Source organism: Coffea arabica, chromosome 1e, assembly GCF_036785885.1.
Source record: "Coffea arabica cultivar ET-39 chromosome 1e, Coffea Arabica ET-39 HiFi, whole genome shotgun sequence".
Classification (NCBI taxonomy): Eukaryota; Viridiplantae; Streptophyta; class Magnoliopsida; order Gentianales; family Rubiaceae; genus Coffea; species Coffea arabica.
Window position 1 is genome coordinate 56723321 of NC_092311.1, and position 21107 is coordinate 56744427.

Sequence of the window (21107 nt, forward strand, 5' to 3'; positions counted from 1 at the left end):
TCTTTCACACAAAAAACTGAAAAAGAAGGGGGGAAAAAAAAGGAAGAGGTGGGGTGGGGTGGAGGGAGGGCGGGAGAGATTTGACACACTCATCTACAAAACGACGACGCAGGCAAACAGGCGTTTTCCACGCAGAAGACGCAACTCAAAATACGCCTTTAGTCCAAACTTAACGAAAGCGTGCCACAGAGGCAGAGACCCAGACAGGTGACTACTGATAGGGCTGCCAGGACGCCGTCGAACCGTTTGAGCTTTAAAAAAAAACCTACCCAATTTAGCAGGCGAAGAAATTTAAAAAAAAAAAAAAAAAGGCTCGCTGACAGAGGCCAACCCAATGGCGCTCCGATCGCCCCCTAAATCCAAGGCCATACAAAAACCGGTTCGACGTTCCAGAAACTCCTCAAAACCCCGCAAGTACCTTTTGCGTTGGCTTTGCTCTTCGCCGATGCCATCCTGGTCGGACTCATTATCGCCTACGTTCCCTGTAAATACCAAATTATCTCTGCTATCTTTACTTTTATTTTGAGCAGTAGATTTAGTAATGGAGGGGGTTTTCTTTTTGCAAATTTCCAGATACGAAGATTGATTGGGACGCCTACATGTCACAGGTGGGTGGACCTGTGACTTCTATGGATTCCATTCTTACTCAGAATGATGTGATCATTTTACTTCCTGACCTTCAATTCATGTTTATTTTCGTTAAATACGCATGTGCACATTTTTCATGGGGAGCAGGTCTCTGGGTTTCTTGAAGGAGAGAGAGATTATGGAAACTTGAAAGGGGACACTGGCCCTCTGGTTTATCCTGCGGGCTTTCTTTACATATATTCTGCCCTCCAACATGTTACCCGCGGTCAGGTTTATCCTGCTCAGGTATCACTTCTACCTTATTCTTAGCTGTCTTGATACTGAAACTTGTTAGTTTTAGCTGCTTTTCGGTATGATTGCCGTGAAGTCAGTGAATTTGCTGTTACTAATTTCTAGTACAAGTAAGCTCCGGAACCGGAAGAACTATCACATCCAATTATCTCATGTCTTTTATGTGTTGATTGTCTTCTACTTCAAAGTCTTACCGATTTTGCTCTTCCATGTCAGTGCAGATTCTCTTTGGTCTTCTCTACATTGTGAATCTTGCAATCGTGTTGTCCATCTACGTGAAGACCAGCGTGGTATGATAACAAAATCCTTTCGATTGCTGAAATTTATGGATAGTGTGCCCACAATTTCAAAAAAAATGAACACTCTCCTAATGCACGTGCCTGATGGAAATTTTAAGATTTGCATCATAAAATGGCTTAGGAATCCAACGGAACCAATATATTCTGTAAGGGACTGTGATATCTGTAAACAGACATCTAGAATGTAAAGATTGATGCTTATCAGCTGAACTTTACTAATGTTGCAGTTCATGGCTTTCTTTTCATTTCTTTTGCCTGATTTTCAAATTCGTGGTCAACGTTCTCATTATTTATTCAAATGCAATGCTGCTGCAGGTCCCTTGGTGGGCACTTTCCCTACTCGCTTTGTCTAAGAGGGTTCATTCTATCTTTGTACTTCGCTTATTCAATGACTGTTTTGCCACGACTTTCCTTCATGCTGCTTTGTTTTTCCTACTCAAACAAAAGTGGCATCTAGGTCTGATTATTTTCAGGTAGAGTTCACAGGCTTCTTTCTTGGTGGTTTCTGCAAGTGTTTCCTTATACATTAAGTACTTCTTCGTTAAGATGGGCACGATTCTGTTCTTGTTAGTACAGCGCAGCTGTTTCTGTAAAGATGAATGTGCTTCTTTATGCTCCTGCTTTGTTAATCCTCATGTTGCAGGTATACTAGCTTTGGCCATGTTTATTGAAAGTTTGGATCTGGTGAAAGCATTTGTAGAGCACATTTTTATTGCTGCTTTTGTTAAACTTAAAATGCAGGCTATGGATGTTTTTGGAGTAATATCTGCTTTAGCAGGTGCAGCATTAGTACAGGTGCTTATTGTTAAACTATGTTTACCTGGATATACAAGATGTAGTCGAATGTTCTTTAAATTTATATGGCTAGAAAAGATTATTTAGATATTTATTCATCTGTTAATCGTTTTCCATGTTAGGTGAGTTGGATTTTGACTTCAGTCAATTAAACATGGAGGTCTCTCCAGCTGAAATCTGCATATGCTTCTGTTTTTCACTGAGAGATGGTTCTGCAGATACTCTTGGGGCTCCCATTTTTATTAACGCATCCAGTTGCATATCTTTCAAAAGCTTTTAACCTGGGACGTGTCTTCATCCACTTCTGGTAATTCTTTCAAATTCATGAAATTCATCAAAAAGGAGGGAAGTAGCATGCCCTTATTCCTAATGTTTGCTGAGATTAATCTTATTTTCTATGTGTTATATTTAGCTTGGCCTTTCACACAATTAAGAAAGCATTTGTTTTTTGTGATGGCCATGTATCTAGGTTCTAAATAATTGTTTATTTCATGGGTTTGTGTTTGTGAAGTTTTATTTTGTTATTTTCTCTCATCTTGCTGGCATTCATAGAATGCTGAATACAAGTTCTCTTTGACTTGGTCTACTAATAGAATGTTGATTGGAAACTAACTATGTCTTTGTCACAGGTCTGTTAATTTCAAATTCGTTCCTGAACCAACATTTATATCAAGAGAATTTGCTGTTGCTCTGCTGGTTGCTCATCTTGGTTTGCTTACTGTTTTTGCCCATTATAGATGGTGCAGGTGAGTACGGTTCTTGTAAAATTGCCTTTACTGTTAATGGATCCGTAGGCACGCATTGAAGGATATCTTTGGCCAGTACTTTTGAATTCTCTTGTCCAGTATAATGAAAACCAAATAAGCTTGCCTGTGCTTTATGAAGAGAGAGTGGGGAAAAGGCATTGAGCTTATTGTTTTCTTATCATTTACCTTTTAGAAAGTAACATAGTGAGGGAAGGGTTGGGATGACCCTCTTTTGACTCTTGGGGAAGTCAGCATAGCTTGTGAAAGGAGTGCTTCCACTGTTCAGATAGAAGTCTTTTTTGTGGAATAGATGTTTGCAGGCTTTTAACTTGAAGATGTGGCCTCATTTATTTTTGTTTCTTCAGGCATGAAGGAGGATTGCCTTCTCTCTTGCGGCTAAAAATTGCTGAGCTAAGTTCTTTTTCAATGACAAGGTTTTACTGTACTAGTTCAACAACGAAACTTCTCCGAACAGAGTGTAAGTGAAGCTCCATGTATTTGTCCTCCTTTTTTCTCTTTTAACTTTTGTCTCCTCTAGGACGCTCGTCCCTGTTCTCCTTTTAGACTTTCAAGTTCTACAATGCTTGTATAACTTTTTGTATTCCCGTTCAGATATTGCGACTACTATGTTTGTTGGGAACTTCATTGGCATTGTATGTGCACGTTCGTTGCATTATCAATTCTATTCCTGGTGAGTTCTACATGGTTTTTTGTATCTTCTCTTCTGCATTTTGTGAAGGGAGGAGTCAATAAACAGTAGGTTGTAGACTGCTAGTTGCCATGCCCTGCAGCACTGAAGATGGAGTGCTGGGTTGACCAACCCCTTCCAGTTAACCTCTAGTTTGCCAGTTTTAGGTTGTATTTATCCTCTACATGAGTTTTGGTTACCTCCCCTGATAGGTTGCCTTAGCTATGAACTTAATGGATTACTGCATCTTTTAATGCACTTGGGTGTTCATTAGCGCTTCAAAATATATTAATCATGTGGTGCTATTTTGGAAATGATTTGTTCAGCTTCAGTTGCGCAGGTATGTAAGTAATGTTTAACAGCGAGAGGTGCTTTCTGGCGCAGGTACTTTTATAGCTTGCCTTATCTGTTGTGGAAAACCCCGTTTCCCACATTGCTGCGGTATGGTTCATCTTGGGTGGCGAAAAATCTTTTGTTTTTTTTCCCGCGTTATGTGGTTACCTATCATGGATTTGATGACAAAAATCTTTTCTTCTGCAGTTTAACTTTGTTTGTGGTGGTAGAGTTGTGCTGGAACGTGTATCCTTCCAATGTTTATTCATCTCTGTTGCTTTTGGTAGTCCACTTAGTTGTGTTAGGGGGGCTCTGGACTGCTTCACCTGGAAATCCATATGCTGATGATCCAAATAGTAGATTGACAACCAAAAAGAAACAACCATGAGGCTCGGGGGGCTTTTTCTGCTTGTTCGGAATTTTGTAATCTTGGATGATACTCCTCCATAGAACAACAAATGGAAGAGAAGTCTTCGTTTTTTGGGACTCCATGAACGAGTTGATTTGCGTTAATGGTAATAGCTTTTTTTTTTTGGGGTAAAAAACAAAAAATCCCCTTGTAATAAAACCTAGGGCCGGTTTGGCACCCTAGTTTTTTACCAAATTTTTTAGCTACTAGTTTTTTAACAACTTTTGCTACAGGAACTCCAAAAAATTTCCCAAAATTTTTTATTTACACATTTCGAAAATCTATACACAAAAAATTTCCCAAAAACTTTTCTTCCTCCCTCACCCAACCCACCACACCAGCCACCATCTCTCTCAGCGCCAGTTACCTATTCCGGTGCCGGTAACCTCAAAAAAAATTTTTGAGTCCCTCACCCTCACCCCCTCTCCTCCCCTCGCCTTTTCCCCTCTCCCTCCCCCTCTTGCTAGGTGCGATATGGTCGCGTGATCTGCAAAGGGGGAGGGGGAGGGGGCTGCGATCTGGTCGTGGTTTGGTCCCAAATCGCAGAGCTGAGAGGGGGAGGGTGGTAGAGGAGGGAGAGGGGAAGGGGGGGAGAGAGGGAGAGAAAAAGCAAAAAAAAAAAAAAATGCACAGCTGCTGGCCTTCCTCGGGCGTCGGAGTGTGAGAGAGAAGGGAGAAGAGAGGGAGAGGGAAGAGGGGAAGAAAGGGAGAGAGGGGGTGGTGGGGGAGGGAGAGAGAGGGGTGGCGGGCAGAGGGGAGAGGAAAGGAATGGTGGAAATGTTTGGGGGTGGCGGGGGAGAGGGGAGGAAAGGGGGGGGGAGGGGGGAGAGGAGAAAAGCCAAAAAAAAAGAAAAAAAAGAAGAACAGAGGTGGTACTGGCAGAGGTGGGAGGCAGAGGAGAGGTAACGGAGAAGGGGGAGGGGGAAGGAAGAAGAAGAAGAAGAGGAGAGGAAAGAAAAGAAAAAGGAAAGAAAGAAAAAGAAAAAGAAAGAGAAAGAAAAAAAGAAAAAAAAAATTTTCACCTTACAAAAATTTTTATAAAATTTTTCACATTCCAAAAACTTCTACAAACAAAAAATTCTACAAAATTTTTTCAAAAACTTCTACAGTGCATTATAGTAAAACTTTGGACAAACTCTAAAAAAACTCAGATTTCAAATAGGCCCCTAATGTACAGAAAAGTCTCTCATAATGACATCTCACGCTTTAAATTAAATTGTAAAGGAAACGGAATCAGTTAACATTAACAGAAATGATTTATTGAAATATAATAAATATTTTTTTACTCGACCTGTGCTTGGGAAACAAAGAAATTAGTAATGGCGTAAATTTCGGGCCAATGCACTGCCGTATTTAAGTGTTAACAAGGGAAAACTCATGTGCCCAGGAACTCTCAAAAAGAGGAGCTACTATGAGAAGAAAAGCCAGATGGTGCCGGCAAATATAATAGCTATCAACTGGTGAGCTCTTTCGGTTTGCTTTTCTGGCAAATCAGCAATTGGCGTAGTCGCATTTTTATTAAAAAAAATTTTTTCTGAAAGAAAGAGAAGAATCTTATGGAGAAACATAATTGAAACAAAGACCCTACCTTGCGCTTGCAGGAATATTGAAGGAGGACCGATTGTTAATCACTAGTACTATATCATACATACTCTAGCAAACATTAAACAACACAGTGAGTAAGAGCATTCAATATTTCATTCACACACACGTAAAAAAAGCAGCGGTAACTACTACAACGAGCAATGGTGCTGCTCCGCACTTAAAATACGGAAGAGAGATAGAGAAGCGAAGAAAAAAAGAAGAGGCTTTTTAACTCCGGCAACGAGTAATGGCGCTGCAACCGCGGGTGTAGGGGTTTGCTTCACCACCAGGCTGGCAGTTGTAGTAGGAAGAACCCCGGCGAGAGCATGGAACGGTGTTCCTCTGCAGAGCACCGTAGCTTATGTAATTGCGGGTCGCTAATATGCGCCGGTTGATCTCCGAATCCATGCTGAGTTCGCCGCTGCCCAAGCACTCTGCTATTGAACCGCGGCAGCTGGCTGCTGCTTTCATCGGCATCCAAGTATTCAACTCTTGGTGGTCCAAGCTGGCGGCATGCGCTGAGATCGGCCGACCTGAAACGATGATACATACTATGCAACTGTACAAGAGCAGGTGATCGGACGGAGAGTTTTTCGCCATCAAACTGCTAAACAGGTAAAAGTTGGCAGGGTTACTTCTTCTTCTTCCGACGGGCCCTCCTTTTTTTTGAACTCCGAAGCGAAAGAATGCCAAGGCAGCGCTATTTATAATAATTATATATATGCCTTTCGAATTTGAGTAGTGAGACAGCGAGAGCTGCAGTTGTTTCCAAATAATTAAAATAAAATAATTAAAAAATTAATTAGAACCAATTAAGGCATACATACACACACTTTGGCTTCAAGGCCTTTCAATATTGGAGAATAAGAAAATATATGAAACCAGTAAACGTTTCATGTTTAAGAAGTTTGTACCCTTTAATTCTCAACGTCCAATTGTCAAATAATAATAATGCTTATGCTATCGGAGAGTTTCTTTCGTTTAAATCACAAATTAATTACCAAGCAAGTGACCCATCCAGGCATACACAACAGACAAAATCTTCATTTTAGCTCAATGCCCTTCATATAACAATATGTTTGCCCCTCACCATCTACTAGTGTAGTGTAGTAGTAGTAGTATTCTTGTTTCCATGCAACTGACTTGACAGTTGACGAGAATCAAATAAATTCTTCCTTTTTTTTTTTTTTTTCTTGATGCAGGGGTGTCCCGGCCGAATTCTTACGGCCCGAGAAAAAAGACCCAATCCCTTCTAACACAATAGTCGCAAGACTCAAACTGTGATCGCCATATTTAAAGAGGGGGCAACGAAACCACTCGAGCTAGCCTGAGTGGGCAATTCTCCCTTTCTCTCATTTGTTGTCCTTTTGCCTGAAGCTGGAAAATGGGCTGCTAGCACCTTTCCTTTTTTTTTTTTTTTCTTTCTTTCTTTGAAACAACCAGAATAGATACAACATATGATGGAAGGCGCTTTCATTGTAGGAAAATGGATTGGAGGAAAAGAAAAACAGAAATTAAGGCCAAAATTAAACATGCACCCATTCATTTTCCTAAACATTAATTAGAGAGAGAGTGGTCTTTGATTTTTTTTTTTTTTTTTTAAAGATTTTCATAAGATGTTGAATTACGGGTACATTGGTAAGATATCACAACGCAAAAGGCAAGACTGGGTTTGCACAACAACCTTCACCTGTTTAGTTGTCCTAATCTAACACCCAAATTATTCAAAATTATTTTTACCAGACCTAACCCCCAAAAAACAAGAAAGTACGAGTATCCTTCAAGCGCGTCTTCATTGCTGTCGCGAACAATGAGCCTTGATCTTGTCAAGACCTACCATGGAAAATGATGTCTACTGCTAAAAAATTACCGCTTCTACTGCTGAACAGTCTCACTAATTAGCTAGGATTGCTTGATACAAACCGGACGGGACATCATCCCTTTGTGTTCGGAGTAATTAATTGGGAACGAAAACAAAAACAAAAAAAGAAGAAGAGAGACACCCTGGAAGAAAATTTCAACGTGATTTTTAGGTACTTATGCATTTGGTCAAATCCCGTGCGGATATTTAGCTAGAAAATTTGCAAGCACTATCAGGGTCACGTCCACTAGATGATCTATGCATTCCATCGGTCAAACAATAATTTTCACCTACTACTCGACTCGTACGTACCAACGAAGCTGCCACCACACCAGTCCTTTTTTTTTTTTTTTTTTGGAACGATAGGATTCCTGTGACCTAAACTAATCTATTCTAAAAGGGAAGAGGAGGGGACTCGATGTGAGTAGAAACTCCATCAAAAATTAATTATTAATGAAGACCGTCACATATTATGATAAATTTTTGATCTCCCGAATCATCAAGTTCCGCCTCATCAAGTCTAAAAAGGCTTGGAATGACCACACCAGTCCTTCTCCACTGTTTCGATTCTTGAAATTGAGTTTGACTTGGGTCAAACTTCTCTTTCAAGATGTAAAATCACATTAATTGAGAAAGCAAAATGAAAACCACAAGATTGTCCTTTGTTCGTTGGTTCTTCAGTCTCTCCATGGTCCTTTCCTACCTCGGCTGCAGTAACCTGTATATATATATGTGTGTGTGTGTGTGTGTTATTTTCTTGGTTCTTCCAATTCTCACAGGTTTTCTCGATGAAGGTTGGTGTTTGAGTTGGGCTGAACTTTTTTACACCAGAAATGACCAGTCTGAACAGGCATTATTGCCTCTCCATCCAGCTGCGCATGGTTCTGCCCCTCCCCGACCTTTCTCAACCACTCTGATTTGTTTTATGAAATCGCAATGCTACGGGCATTGTGATGGAGATTTCCTTCGATTCACTAAGGAATCTAAAATCCCAGTTTCCAGCAATACCTTTCGATATCTTCTACCAAAGCCAATTCAAATCCATTTATCTTTCTTCTTTTCCCAGATGATCGTGACTGAGCATCAAGATCCGAAAAGAAAATATATGCATTCACAAACACATGCCTCGCAGCTTTTAAGCAAATAATCAGAATGCCATCAATTTACAAAAAAAAATTACATCCACGAAAAGACAAATTACGACATTTGAACAAGAATAGAAGCATTTCATCTTAAGAGTAGAACCCTCAGAAACAAAGATTACATAAAATGCCACAAGGGGAAACTTTGCAAGACAACAACAGCAACAGCAATACCCTTCTATGTAAACAACTTGTAAATAAAAGAGCCAACTTCTATATCTTACAAGTGTCGTCCACTCTGCATCAACCGTCGAAGCAATTAATGTCATCTTTCTAGCTTGCTTAACAATGCATCCATTTCTGGCAACTCCTTCACAATTTGTTGCCAGTCAGGCATACCCTGAAAATGAAAGATCATTTCTAATACATTCACGTAAAACTAGGGGGGAGGGGTTTAGAAACTGGATTTTCCTCAATAATAGCCACCAGAGGATACACTTGGTTATCAGATCATCCAAAGGTGACATGCAAAAGATGACATAAAAAATACCAACCATCCATAGAATATTACAACTGCTATAATGGATTTTCATATTATGTAGCATTTCAATGTGACCAAGCAAGCCAAATGAGTGCACATAACTTTCAAATGGAACATTACCTAGAGCGTGCTTTCCACTACACACCTAGTATTGGCATTCAATGGGCAAGTAAACATTTAGGAGGAGAAAAAAAGTGTCTTCCTTCTTTCGGTTGCATGTGGGTGTTTTATTTTTGGTTGGGGGAGGGGGGGGGGGGGGGAAAGCATTACCACTGAACTGACCATCCATTCCATGTTAAATTGTGCGATTCCACACCCCCCCCCCCCCAACAACACCAACAAAAAAAAAAAAAACAAAACAAGAGTGGAAAAAGAACATTACCCAATCTAGTACTATTCCAATTAGAGGTTAAGGGAGAAAAGGGAACCTCATCTAATTAGTGATCCAGGGAGCAAAAAGAGAGAGAAAATTAAGAACTTAACAAGAAGAAAATGATGAGAAAAGTAATTTTCTGGCAATGAGTAATTACCCTTCCTGATCTGCGGACACGGCCATCTAGACGCAGTATAATGTAGACATCTTCACCAGGAGTAACACCTTCTGACTTCTGTTGATCCTTAATCCACCTGAACAAAAGGAAAACAAAAAGCAAACAGAAATGACTATTTGAAAGTAACAGTAACCTAAGAAACCTGCATACCTCTTTACAATATTATTTATCTATTAAAATGAAAGAAAAGGTGAGGTTCTTTATCCATGTAAAGATGGGCCATGGCCTTAGAGAGAGAGAGAAAAGATGAGCTATGTAAAAGACAGAGTTCTTCGAAGATGGAAGCTAAGCATGTTGGAAGAACAAAATGACCTTTCCCACTCCACGGGTGATAGTGGCTCTGCCTTGAATCTAATCTCTGCCTTCAATTTTGATTTGGTAACTACTGATTGAGCTCGCTTGTCAAAATCTTCCTGCATTGTTCCAAGAAGCATTATCAAGGAAAAAGAAAGCTAATAATACTGAAAACTTACTCATAATCAACTTGGTGATGTAAGTCTTCACTGAAACCAACTCCAACCAAGTGTTGATTTAAATATTTAGTACCCCAACTGGCTTATGCTACTCTACGAAGGGTAACATGAACTCCAAAGAGCCAAACATCATGAGATAAAGGTATATGCACAGTGGTAGAACAAGGATTTTAGACCTGGGGATGGTAAGCTGTAGAAGTTTAAAATATGTAGGGATAAAGCACTGGGAGGGCTGAGGGTGGAGAGGGGTAGTTGTTTGGTCCATCAGGCATGGATAGACAGGGAGGGGATGGGACACAAAGGTCGACAAAAAATACACAAAGTAGAACACTCTCAGTAGGGGAAAAAAGTGTCAATATCAACAAAAACATTTTTACGAACCCCTAATGATGGAAGAGAAGCGGCAGCTTTTGGAGAAAGACCGAAGCCTTTCTTTTCCGCTGGTTTGTCACTATTCTGACCCCAAATAACAGGAACCAGAAGAACACCTCTCCTAAGGAGCTCAGTCCGGCATCTTTCAGCTTTCTGGAGTGCTAAGGAGACTGTTTCCTTGTTCCCAGCCAAAATAACCTACAAGTGGACTATGCTTCCTATTAGGAACATTAGATGGGATACTGTGACCCTATCAAGAGCAATATTCGGGAGAATTTAGTTAGATTTTTATTTAACTGACTTACAGGCCTGACAGTGTCTCGTAACTGAACGAGTTCAACAACCCTGTTAGTTGAAAGGCGCAAAGGTAGCCTTGAGAGGGTTTCATCACGAGATATTTGTGCAAGCTGTTCCTCCTCTTTCTTATTGTCCCAGAGAAACAAAGCCACAAGAACAATGATACCTGTAAGTTGCTGATACAAAAGCTGAATCATTTATGAAGCACATTTTTATTCTCAAAAGATTAAATAATCACACCAAATGCACACATCACCAAGAAAACCAAGATTTTGGCTTACCGCCAATATTTATTGCAGCATTTCCTGCAGTCTCCCAAATATCAGGAGCTCCATCACCACCTTTAATTGATCGGTATAGTCTGGGTATTGTAAAAAACATTGATATTCCAGCAGCAGCAGTAAGCGCCACATAAAAGAATCTCCGAACACCACGGAAAGGTGCTTGGACCTCACTGATAAGTTTAAGGTCTCTCCGAAAACTGTACCCTATATCTTCCCCGCCTAGCCTAGCCTGCATAATTAAACCACAACATGCAACTTTGAATTACATCTCATAACTTGAAGAAACTTAATAAATGCTGATAACTAACATAGTACAAACTTTAAGATCCACATCAACACCCAGAATAGACAAATAACACTCAGGATGAGAAACAAACCTCTTCTTGCAACTCTTTAAATTCAGGCAATGCTCTGAAAGAGGCCAAGTCTGGGTCATTCAGAATTGTGCCAAACTTGAGGTCATATTCCTTCAAAGCGGTACGCAAGCAGTCAGCAGCTTTCTTTCCTTCCCCTCTTGCATAGAAAAGTAAACAGCATTATCAGATTCCTCAATCTAGATTCACAATGTTAAAAGCCACCACGAGGATGTATAGTCATTGTCTCAAAGGGAAATGCAAAATAAATAGCAAATACAACAAAAAAGGGTTGAACTAGGTAAACAAATTACAGCATGAGAACATCATGCAGTGGAACCCCCAAAGATCAAATATTTCAAGGACGATATGTTAGGTAGAATGCAAACTAAAAGACAAGCCATTATGTCGAAGTCCAAATTAGAAATAGGCTTGATGGCGTCCTAAGCTCTTTCTTTGTAAGACGTAAGCATCATCTAAAACTAAAGATGGGACATGAATAGAAAAGGAAAATTTCTGAAATTTCGTACCTGTAAGCATGACAGCAGGCTTTGTTATAAAACGCAGCTTGAGCCTCAATTGGATTAGGATCCAGAGTAAGGGCAGTTTCAAACTGCGACAGAGCATCTTTAACCTAATGATAAACGATTGCCAATCCAATAAGAATACAAACTTCACACAATGTTGACGCTATTATTGTTCCGGGTTTTACGAACTGGGATTTTAGTATCTTCAACTAGAATGTGGGGGAGATATGATCCCAGCAAGACATTTTTTTCCAGCTAATATGATGACCACATGAATGCAATTATCGCAATAACCAATCAAAATCTTGAGACACTGACTGTTGGTTCTCAGCGATTAGTGGATGCTGATTTCCCCCATAAACAAGGCAAGTGGGAGTGGGACGTGTTCTTCCTTCCATTGCATTTACATATATAGGGGTAGGGTAGCTCATAGTCTGAAGTCTGGACGCCAGTATTAAAAAATGTAAGAGAACTTATCAGCTAGTACAAGAAATTACCTTTAGTAGTACAACCAGAGAACAAAGGACATGCATAATTACTGCAAGATACAAGGGCGTACTACTGCTACTACCAGTGCTAAAATTAGCAATAATCCGAGAAAGAAAGACAGAAAAGAATACAGATAAATACCCGTCCTTTGGAGAAGAGGGAGAGTCCCAAGTTGATGCAAGACTCAGCAGTGGGTGGTGTAGTCACTTCCGGCGATGAAGAAGAAGAAGAAGACGACGACGGAGAAGAGAGGCATACGAGTGAAGAAGAAGAGTGAGCTGTGTCTGTAGACTCAGATAAAGTCCGAGTCCAAAAGGGCCTTCTTGCTGAGTTGGGGAGGGGAATCCATGTCCGTACCCTTGTTACTGACGAGGATGATGATGCAGGAGAAACGGGACAATGACGATGGAGGGCAAGACTTGCCACCACAGCCATAAAAGACGACCACTCCCAGCTCGAAGTTATGTGTTTATCCATACACCAGTTCGGTTTTTGTTGGAACTCCTCATCGCACGACGTCGTTTGGTTGCCTATCTTTGCACAACGATGTCGTAGTGGTTGTCTGTCAGTAAAACGTTTCGTTTCATTGTCCCCGCAGTGGTATTTTGCAAAATGCCCCTTGGCCTGACTGCCGGCCAAGCATTTCCTCAGCATAGGAAAAAAATAAAAAAGGGGGCCATTTTGTTCCTGAAATTTTTAACAGCCCAGTTTAATAGTGGCCTCTTTTTGTTCAAGAAATTTTTAACAGTAAAAACTATAGTTTATTTTAATAATTATTTTCATCAGCATTTTATAAATGGCCTTGAGTGTTTGGATAGCACAAATATCTCAAATAATATTTTGCTTGCATCATAAACACATTTTTCAAGTTACCTTTTTATATTCTCAATTACTTTTTTATCTCACATATATCATATCACAAAAAATACTACAGTAATTATTTCAAATAATACTCTATCCAAACCTCTCCTCTGGGTTAGTTATGGGTTATTATATAAGTGAATATGCAAGGAGAACGTTTGAGAGTAATACAACGGAAAGGATCATCTGCCTCATTTTTCATACCTTTTTCTATTTTACTTTTTATTATATTATCATATTTTTCTACATAAATATTTCATTTTATTTCCTTTTTGATTCCTTAAATTACAATAACTAACGACAAGCTAATAAACAAAGGAAAAATACCGGTTTTCGTCCCCAAACTTTGGACACAAGACACATTTCGTCCCTCATCTTTCGGGCATGACACATCTGGTGTCTGAATTAAGAATTTTAGACCAAATGTTATCCTCAAACGGCAATTTATCCACCATTTAACGAAACCGGTCACGTGAGATTCACGTACCGTTAAAGCTTCTGTCCGAAAGAACCCAGGTGGAAAAGGACGTTGTCTCCACTTTCCTTGTCCAAAACCGAATCTGAGCTCACTCTCTCTCTACAAGTTCACTTTCCCCTTTCCCTTGCCTTTCACTTTCCCTTTTCCTTTCACTTCAACGACTTTCTCTGCAAATTTCCAAGCCTAAGCTCAAGCTCCATCTGAAAATTCTGCCGAGAGCAAATCCCCTCTTCCAAATCAAATTCTGCCAAGAAATAAAGTAGAAACTTGCATAAAGCAACACCCAGCATTGTGGCTGTATTTCCCTAAAATGAGATCTAGAAATCTTGAGTCGTCATCGTCATCGTCATTAAACAGCATTGTTAAGGTTTTATAAATGACTGTTTTAGTTCTTGGATTACACCTTACCTCCAAAATTTGGGAATTTACCCAAATTTTCCATTTTCTAATATTCCTACAAATATGCAAAATTATGCATATTCCTCAAATCTACCCAATATTAATGTTTTGTTAAACTCTAAATAACAAAAATATGAAATATAATATTTAAATATATTTTAATACACACAAGTTGGACGGGTAACTAGTGTGTCAGAGAGTTGCCATAATCTCCTTAAACCCGCATGCGGGTTTAAAGAGTATTCGGATATTCTCATATGCACCTATGCAAATCGAACCAATCGGATATCTTATCCGTATCCCATTTTTTTAAATAAAAATCTTATAAATTTGAAAAATAAAATCAAATTTAGATGTATTAGGGTTTTAAAAATATTATATAAGTGATAAAAATTTTATAAATTGTAAAAATAAAATCAAATTTAAATAATTAAATGTTATATTTGCCTAAGAAATAATACAATAATCATAATAATGATAATACAATAATATTGGTGTAATAAAACTGCCATTAATTTAAATATTTACTTATAATGCCCAAAGAGCCTAATTACCAATTTTTTCTTCTCGCGCTCAAATATAACATTAACTCGCATGCGAGCTAACCTTGAAATAGAAAAAACACAGAATCTCCTTAAACCCGCATGCGGGTTTAAAGAGTATTCGGATATTCTCATATGCACCTATGCAAATCGAACCAACCGGATATCTTATCCGTATCCCATTTTTTTAAATAAAAATCTTATAAATTTGAAAAATAAAATCAAATTTAGATGTATTAGGGTTTTAAAAATATTATATAAGTGATAAAAATTTTATAAATTGTAAAAATAAAATCAAATTTAAATAATTAAATGTTATATTTGCCTAAGAAATAATACAATAATCATAATAATGATAATACAATAAATATTGGTGTAATATGTGAAGGACCACATCTACATGGCTTGCCATTAAAAGGTCAACATTTTCATTATTAATACTTTAATCAACAAATTATTAAACCCTGAACAACTTACCATAATTTGGTGGGGCACAATCGTTCAACTCCTTCTTTCGCACCGACATATTTTTTCGCTCTGCTACTTAGTGGATGCCAGCAGGTCAGCTTCTTCTTCTTCGATCTTCAATAATTTTTTGGAATGCGCTTTTGAAAGTGTAAAAATTGAAAGGCAAAGGAAAGGGGAAAAGGGTTTTTACACAAATATAAGCGAGCTTGTAGAGAGAGAGAGTTCAGATTTGGAAAGGACAAGGTAAAGTGGAGACAACGTCCTTTTCCACCTGGGTTCTTTCGGACAGGAGCTTTAACGGTACGTGAATCTCACGTGACCGGTTTCGTTAAATGGTGGATAAATTGCCGTTTGAGGATAACATTTGGTCTAAAATTCTTAATTCAGACACCAGATGTGTCATGCCCGAAAGATGAGGGACGAAATGTGTCTTGTGTCCAAAGTTTGGGGACGAAAACCGGTATTTTTCCAATAAACAAAATACGGGAGCCTACAAAAAAGAATACAAGCACATGGCCCATAATTCTGAATCTCAGGCCATAGTATGACGGGTCCTCTAGCTAAATGACTTTGGTCCATGTCACGGCCCAAACAACAAATGGAAAAAGGGCGCGTAATCTCACACCGTTGGTCTCAGAAAATAAACAAAAAAAAAAAAAAAAGGAAGCACGAATAAATAGACGGTATCAATCAATTGACGAGAAAAACAACAGTCCTTCTTGGTTCTTACTTCTTAGCTGCTCCAATTATAGGATTGTTTGGGGTTGGTCTGTGGACCCGTTCAATACTGCATCTCTGCAATGTTATAGTGTACTACTAACAGAAAACTGCAGCAACTTTTTTGCCTTGCGCACAAGACTAGGCCTGTCAACGGGTCGGGTCTAGACCCGGATCCGGACCGGATCCGTGAAATTATTGCGAGTATGGGTAGGGATTTAATTCCGTTTCCCGGATCCGGATCCGGATCCGGATCCGTTTTGTCAAACAAAAAAACGGGTCGGATACGGAATATAGTATTCCGGCCCGTATTAGACCCGGATCCGGATATAAATGAATTAATAATTTAAAAAATATATATTTATCAATATAATTTGATTAGGGTGATGTATTTTAATAAAGTTAATTTGATTTCTTTTCTTATTTGATTTTTTCTTTGCATTAGTTAGAAATTAGTTTACAAATATATTTTTTTCTCATTTTTATTAGAAATTATAAAATTTGGTAAATTTGTTCGGATAGACCCGGATCCGGATCCGGGACCGCCGGATCCGGATCCGGAACGTAGAATAAAAGACCCGTCGGGTAAACGGGTCGGGTCCGAATCCGGCATAGTAATTCGGGTCCGGGTCCAGAATAATGAATTCCGGCCCGTTGACAGCCCTACACAAGACACACTGGATTCATTTATCCAAAGGGTCTCATTTCATGGTCTTCGGGGCATTCCAATTTACAAAATTAGAGCTTTGCCAATGAACAATAGTAGCGATTCAGGGAAATTCTGATTATGTACTTTTATTTATTTATTTTTTCTTTTTAAGCAATATGCAATTTAAGAAGTAGGGAGTGCGAAAGAACGATTCAAATTTAGAACCTCTAACTTTTAAAAATTCAAATTTCACCCATAAGATTAATATCTCTTCAGCAAGATTATGCAATTGAAAACTCGACGAGAAAGAAAACCAAGGATATGATAGCTTCTTTTTTTTTGTCTTCCTTGCACCGAAATACTGATGGACTTAAAACTTCTTTTAAGATGCACCATGGCTTGATTAAGGAAAAGTTGCCCAAAGACCGACTCATGATCAACATATGTACTCTCCCGTCCCACGTCGAAAGATCGTGGGGCATTAGTCTCTAGGATTAAGATCTACAGGCGGTCGGTTCAGTTACTAATTGGCTGAATCCGGTTGCTTTGTGGGTCCTCCTTAGATTATCCGTTTGGACCGTTCTTTTATGTTTTTCTGAATGTTTAATCTATGTGTGCGTGAGTTATTGATCATTTGTGAGAAAAAAAAAAAGATCAACATAAGTGGAGCAGAAGATACATCACGCATGCATGCATGGTTAGTGTGTGGCCTCAGTTACTTCACACTTTGGAGAGATGGAAATTAATGGAATTAAGGAGCAATTAAGAAGAAAGGCGCTCGCTTCTCAAGTTTAAAACGGCTTGGCATAATTTTCCTGCGCCATTCCCAAATTTCTCGTCCTCGATACCATTCCCAAATGCCGCCTCTTTGATCATTTGGGGCAGATGCATGGGACGAAGAGATGCATGCATGGTCTCTGTTTTCTTTTGAAATCAAACTTTTTGAGCAATTATAGAGATGCATGGTCTCTGTTTGCGATCAAATAACATAAATTGTGCCAATAATATCAAGGTTTGATGTTCCATTCTGTGCTCTGGCTTTTGCCCTTCACTGTACGAAGAGAAGAACAGGAATATCTTGCAACCTTTACCCTGATGGAAAGTGCTTACATTAAAAATGGAGAAGTCGCACGCCCACAAAATTGCAGAAACAGGCGGACAGATTAGCTCTACGCTGAACGTATGTATTCAGTGAAACTGGGGATGGATCTCGCTTTCAAGTGTATGATGGATGCTTCATCATCACACATGAAACGTTGTACGGCGGGAATACGTCCAAGGAGGCAAACGGTAATGGCGGACAGCATCATTGGGGTGACGGCATGCGAGGTACTTGAGTACGGTCCAGTCAACATGAGCCAAGCGTCTCCAAAGTTGGCTTTCTTCAGCATTATATCCCAATCCTCCCATTTATCCATTTCCTCACCATCGCGACCTCCCTGGCCCAACCCTAGACACTCTATAAGGTCCTTTTTAGCCATTAATGGGAAAAAGTCTGGTGCCACTAATCTTGGATTGCCTCCCGCAGAGCATTGTCAGGTGATCCAGGATATTAATTGATGGGGAGGCATTGGCTAATGGCATTGGCAGCAACAACAACAACAACAACATATCTCCATCATTTGTTGCAAAAAGACAACAAAAAAATCACGGCAGACGCGGCAGCCACCAACCTCATCAATGATCGGGACTTCAGCAATGGATGAGCCCCTCACTTTTCATATGTTGGATAAGGCTGAACAGGGGTAGAGGGAGGGACAGGCACGTATGGTAATATTTATATCTGCAAGCGGTTGAAAGTGAGTTAAATAGACATGCCGTGGGTTTTAAACAAAAATAGGCTAAGTGATTTTTGTGACGACCGTTTGAACGCTAACAAATTGCATCAATCATCCATCATATATTACCGGTCTGAAATTTCAGCTCCTCAAAATTAAAACGAACAAATTGGAACCCTAACAAATAAAAAATGGTTGATTTTGGTCCCTAGCCCACTTTTCGGTGGAATTTTGGTCAGGATTTTTGGGTTCAAAGTTCTCATGGTTCTTGAAATTTAGAATCCTAGAAATCATGTCGATATAATCTGATTGCACCCTTGTTTGAGTCTTACGGAGAAAATAGATCGGTGAGAAATTTAGAGTTTTGGGTTTCTCGTTTGATCTTTTGATTTGTGTTTATGCGATGATTTTTATTTGATTTCAAATCTGGGACATGTTTGAAATGATTTGGGAACTTGATTGACACCAAAATCAAGTCTTAGAATTTGTTGAAACAACTTTCTGACAAGTTAGGTCGGAAAATTTGCAAAATCCAACGGGAAATATGATGGAATCTGACGGAATCCAGCCAAATTTAACCGGAAAATTGAACAGGGATTGAAAGCGATCGTTTTATATTTATTAAGGACCAAAATCATTCATTTTAATTTTGACGGACTAAAATTTCACATTTGTAACACGCGAGGAACTATTGATGTAATTAATTTTTCCCAAATGCACATGCTTTTGAAAGAGTAAAGTACTTGGGAGTAACTTCGGGATTTGGGGGACTTTTTGTTAGAGTTCACCCCAAAAAAAAAAGTAAGTTTGAACAGAGTCTAAAAGTGTTGTCTCGCAGATATTCCTCTCAATCATCTCGAATTTGCTGTGTGGACGAGCTTGTTTTGGTGGTACATCACTGCAAGCCGTGGATTGGTCAAAATCACATGCAAAGGCGGTAGGAAAAGGATACCGAGTACTTTAAGCCCTTGCTAAATCCCGTTTGATTTTGGTTCGGGAAAGGGTAGCGTTGATAGTGTGCCTTGTTACGAATAACTTTAGGTTAATGGGTTGCGGATTCTCTTGTCAACCCAAAAAAAAAAAAAAACCTTTAGGTTAATGGGACGGTAAATGACTCTTGAATGTCCGATCAGTACGTGCACCAAGTTTAATATGGATGGAAATGACCGTTTGATGCCAACATCCATCCTGATTCAGTTGTTTTATCAGACAACTTGACCTTGTTAGCCACAAGGGTCGCTATCATAAAAGGGGTCGCGGTCCTTTGGTCCTTTTTTAATGAGTTACACGTCAGTCGATCCCAAGGGAGGACAGAGATCTGATACCCTAAGCCAAAATTTTTGTAGGGGAAAACTATAATATACCTAATGAGCATGTGTGTGAAAATGATTGACATCTCTTTTATATGTATATATAGGGATAATTTCAAAACCTCCTATGAGATTTTTAGTAATTTCATTGAGCTTTCCTAAAGTTTGAAAAATTACACTTTCCTGTCTTGATTTGCCAAAACTTTAAAATAATATTAACTTGATCAAATTTTTAAATGAATACCCAAAAATACTCTTGTGTAATGAGTTTTAATTTATTTTTCTATATAATTATAAGATTATTTTGTATAATTATAAGGCAGATGTGACAAAATTTTTATGTCCATATCTACTATTTGATAAACAATTATAATAATAATTTTGTTACTATGATATGATATTTTTATGGTATTTTATTATGAATTTAGATTTATAAGATAAAAAAGAAAATGTTGAAATAATTCATTTAGAATTTATGAATTTTTTGAGTAGTGGAATTATCATAATTTTTTGACATTTGGTTATAATAAAAACTAGAGACAATAGTGGTAGTTCTATAATTTTATTATCAAAAAATTAAAAAAAGGAATAAGGAGGAAAAGAATGAAAAAATAATTTTAAAATTCATTCTAAGTATAAGCATGCCAAATAAGGGAATTTCATTAAAATATTTAAGGATAAAATTACCATTTTAAATAACAAGGGAGGTAAGTGTAATTTTTCAAATTTCAGGAGAGCTCAATGAAATTATCAGAAATCTCTTTTCTGAAATTATCCCTTTTTTCATATCCGTTTCTATTACAACTCAACTCTTTCGAGGCAGACATTTTTACTCAATTCTAAACAATCTATTGACAATTAGTAGCAATAATTCGAGGAACAATTTTTTCTATTCGGAGGTTTGATTACAAAGTAGAACTTGGTAAAATATACAGCATGTATATGTGTGTGTACGCGCATCCGGTCGCAAAAAAATGAGAGTGTTTGGATAGTGAAATTATCTCAAATAATATTTCATTTGTATCATAAACACATTTTTTAATCACCTTTTTATCTCATATACATCACATCACAAAAAGTGCTACAGTAATTATTTCAAATAAAACTCTATACAAGTAGCACGTAAAATCAATGCGTCTTCTCGGGAAAGATCAAGAAACTGGTGCTGCAAGAACGAATGCCTCTTTGACGAAGCACGAAAGTGGGCCTTGGAAATCCCACAGAATAATTCTATATATGGCAGATCAGTTTAATTAATTAACCATGCTCGTGTTTGTTTCTTGGTTGCAAATTTGCGGTGGAATATGATGGCATGTTTTGAGTGGCAACCTAAACGAATATG

At 38.5% G+C, this 21107-nt stretch overlaps 3 protein-coding genes across 12 annotated transcripts; 1 reads left to right on the plus strand and 2 right to left on the minus strand.

The window, feature by feature from the left end:
• Positions 1-169: 169 nt before the first annotated feature.
• Positions 170-4229, plus strand: LOC113734771 (dol-P-Man:Man(5)GlcNAc(2)-PP-Dol alpha-1,3-mannosyltransferase). 9 transcript variants are annotated; one of them, XM_072067204.1, is made up of 13 exons: positions 170-456; positions 574-608; positions 736-873; positions 1101-1169; positions 1494-1651; positions 1755-1821; positions 1920-1973; positions 2192-2280; positions 2603-2719; positions 3085-3197; positions 3332-3410; positions 3792-3848; positions 3948-4229. In XM_072067204.1, exons 2-13 carry the CDS (start codon positions 600-602, stop codon positions 4126-4128), a joined length of 1131 nt encoding a protein of 376 aa, XP_071923305.1. In that variant the 5' UTR covers positions 170-456; positions 574-599; the 3' UTR covers positions 4129-4229. The 9 variants fall into 9 exon arrangements, 6 of the variants coding, with proteins under 6 accessions (XP_071923305.1, XP_071923301.1, XP_027117244.2 ...); XM_027261443.2 differs by having other exon boundaries at positions 176-484; XR_011821848.1 differs by having other exon boundaries at positions 179-484; positions 3734-3848; positions 3948-4094.
• Positions 4230-5961: 1732 nt separating this feature from the next.
• LOC113730787 (rapid alkalinization factor-like) lies at positions 5962-6780 on the minus strand. Its single transcript, XM_027255744.2, has 2 exons — positions 6735-6780; positions 5962-6266 (listed from the first exon to the last, which is right to left on the minus strand). Exons 1-2 carry the CDS (start codon positions 6778-6780, stop codon positions 5962-5964), a joined length of 351 nt encoding a protein of 116 aa, XP_027111545.2.
• Positions 6781-8700: 1920 nt separating this feature from the next.
• LOC113734764 (protein LOW PSII ACCUMULATION 1, chloroplastic) lies at positions 8701-13229 on the minus strand. Of its 2 annotated transcripts, XM_027261432.2 has the most exons (9): positions 12705-13229; positions 12078-12181; positions 11572-11707; positions 11192-11423; positions 10919-11076; positions 10623-10811; positions 10081-10181; positions 9748-9844; positions 8701-9076 (listed from the first exon to the last, which is right to left on the minus strand). In XM_027261432.2, the coding sequence occupies exons 1-9, from the start codon at positions 13215-13217 to the stop codon at positions 9002-9004; spliced, it is 1605 nt and encodes a 534-aa protein (XP_027117233.2). In that variant the 5' UTR covers positions 13218-13229; the 3' UTR covers positions 8701-9001. The 2 variants fall into 2 exon arrangements, with proteins under 2 accessions (XP_027117233.2, XP_071923364.1); XM_072067263.1 differs by lacking the exon at positions 10623-10811.
• Between the last annotated feature and the right edge of the window lie 7878 nt (positions 13230-21107).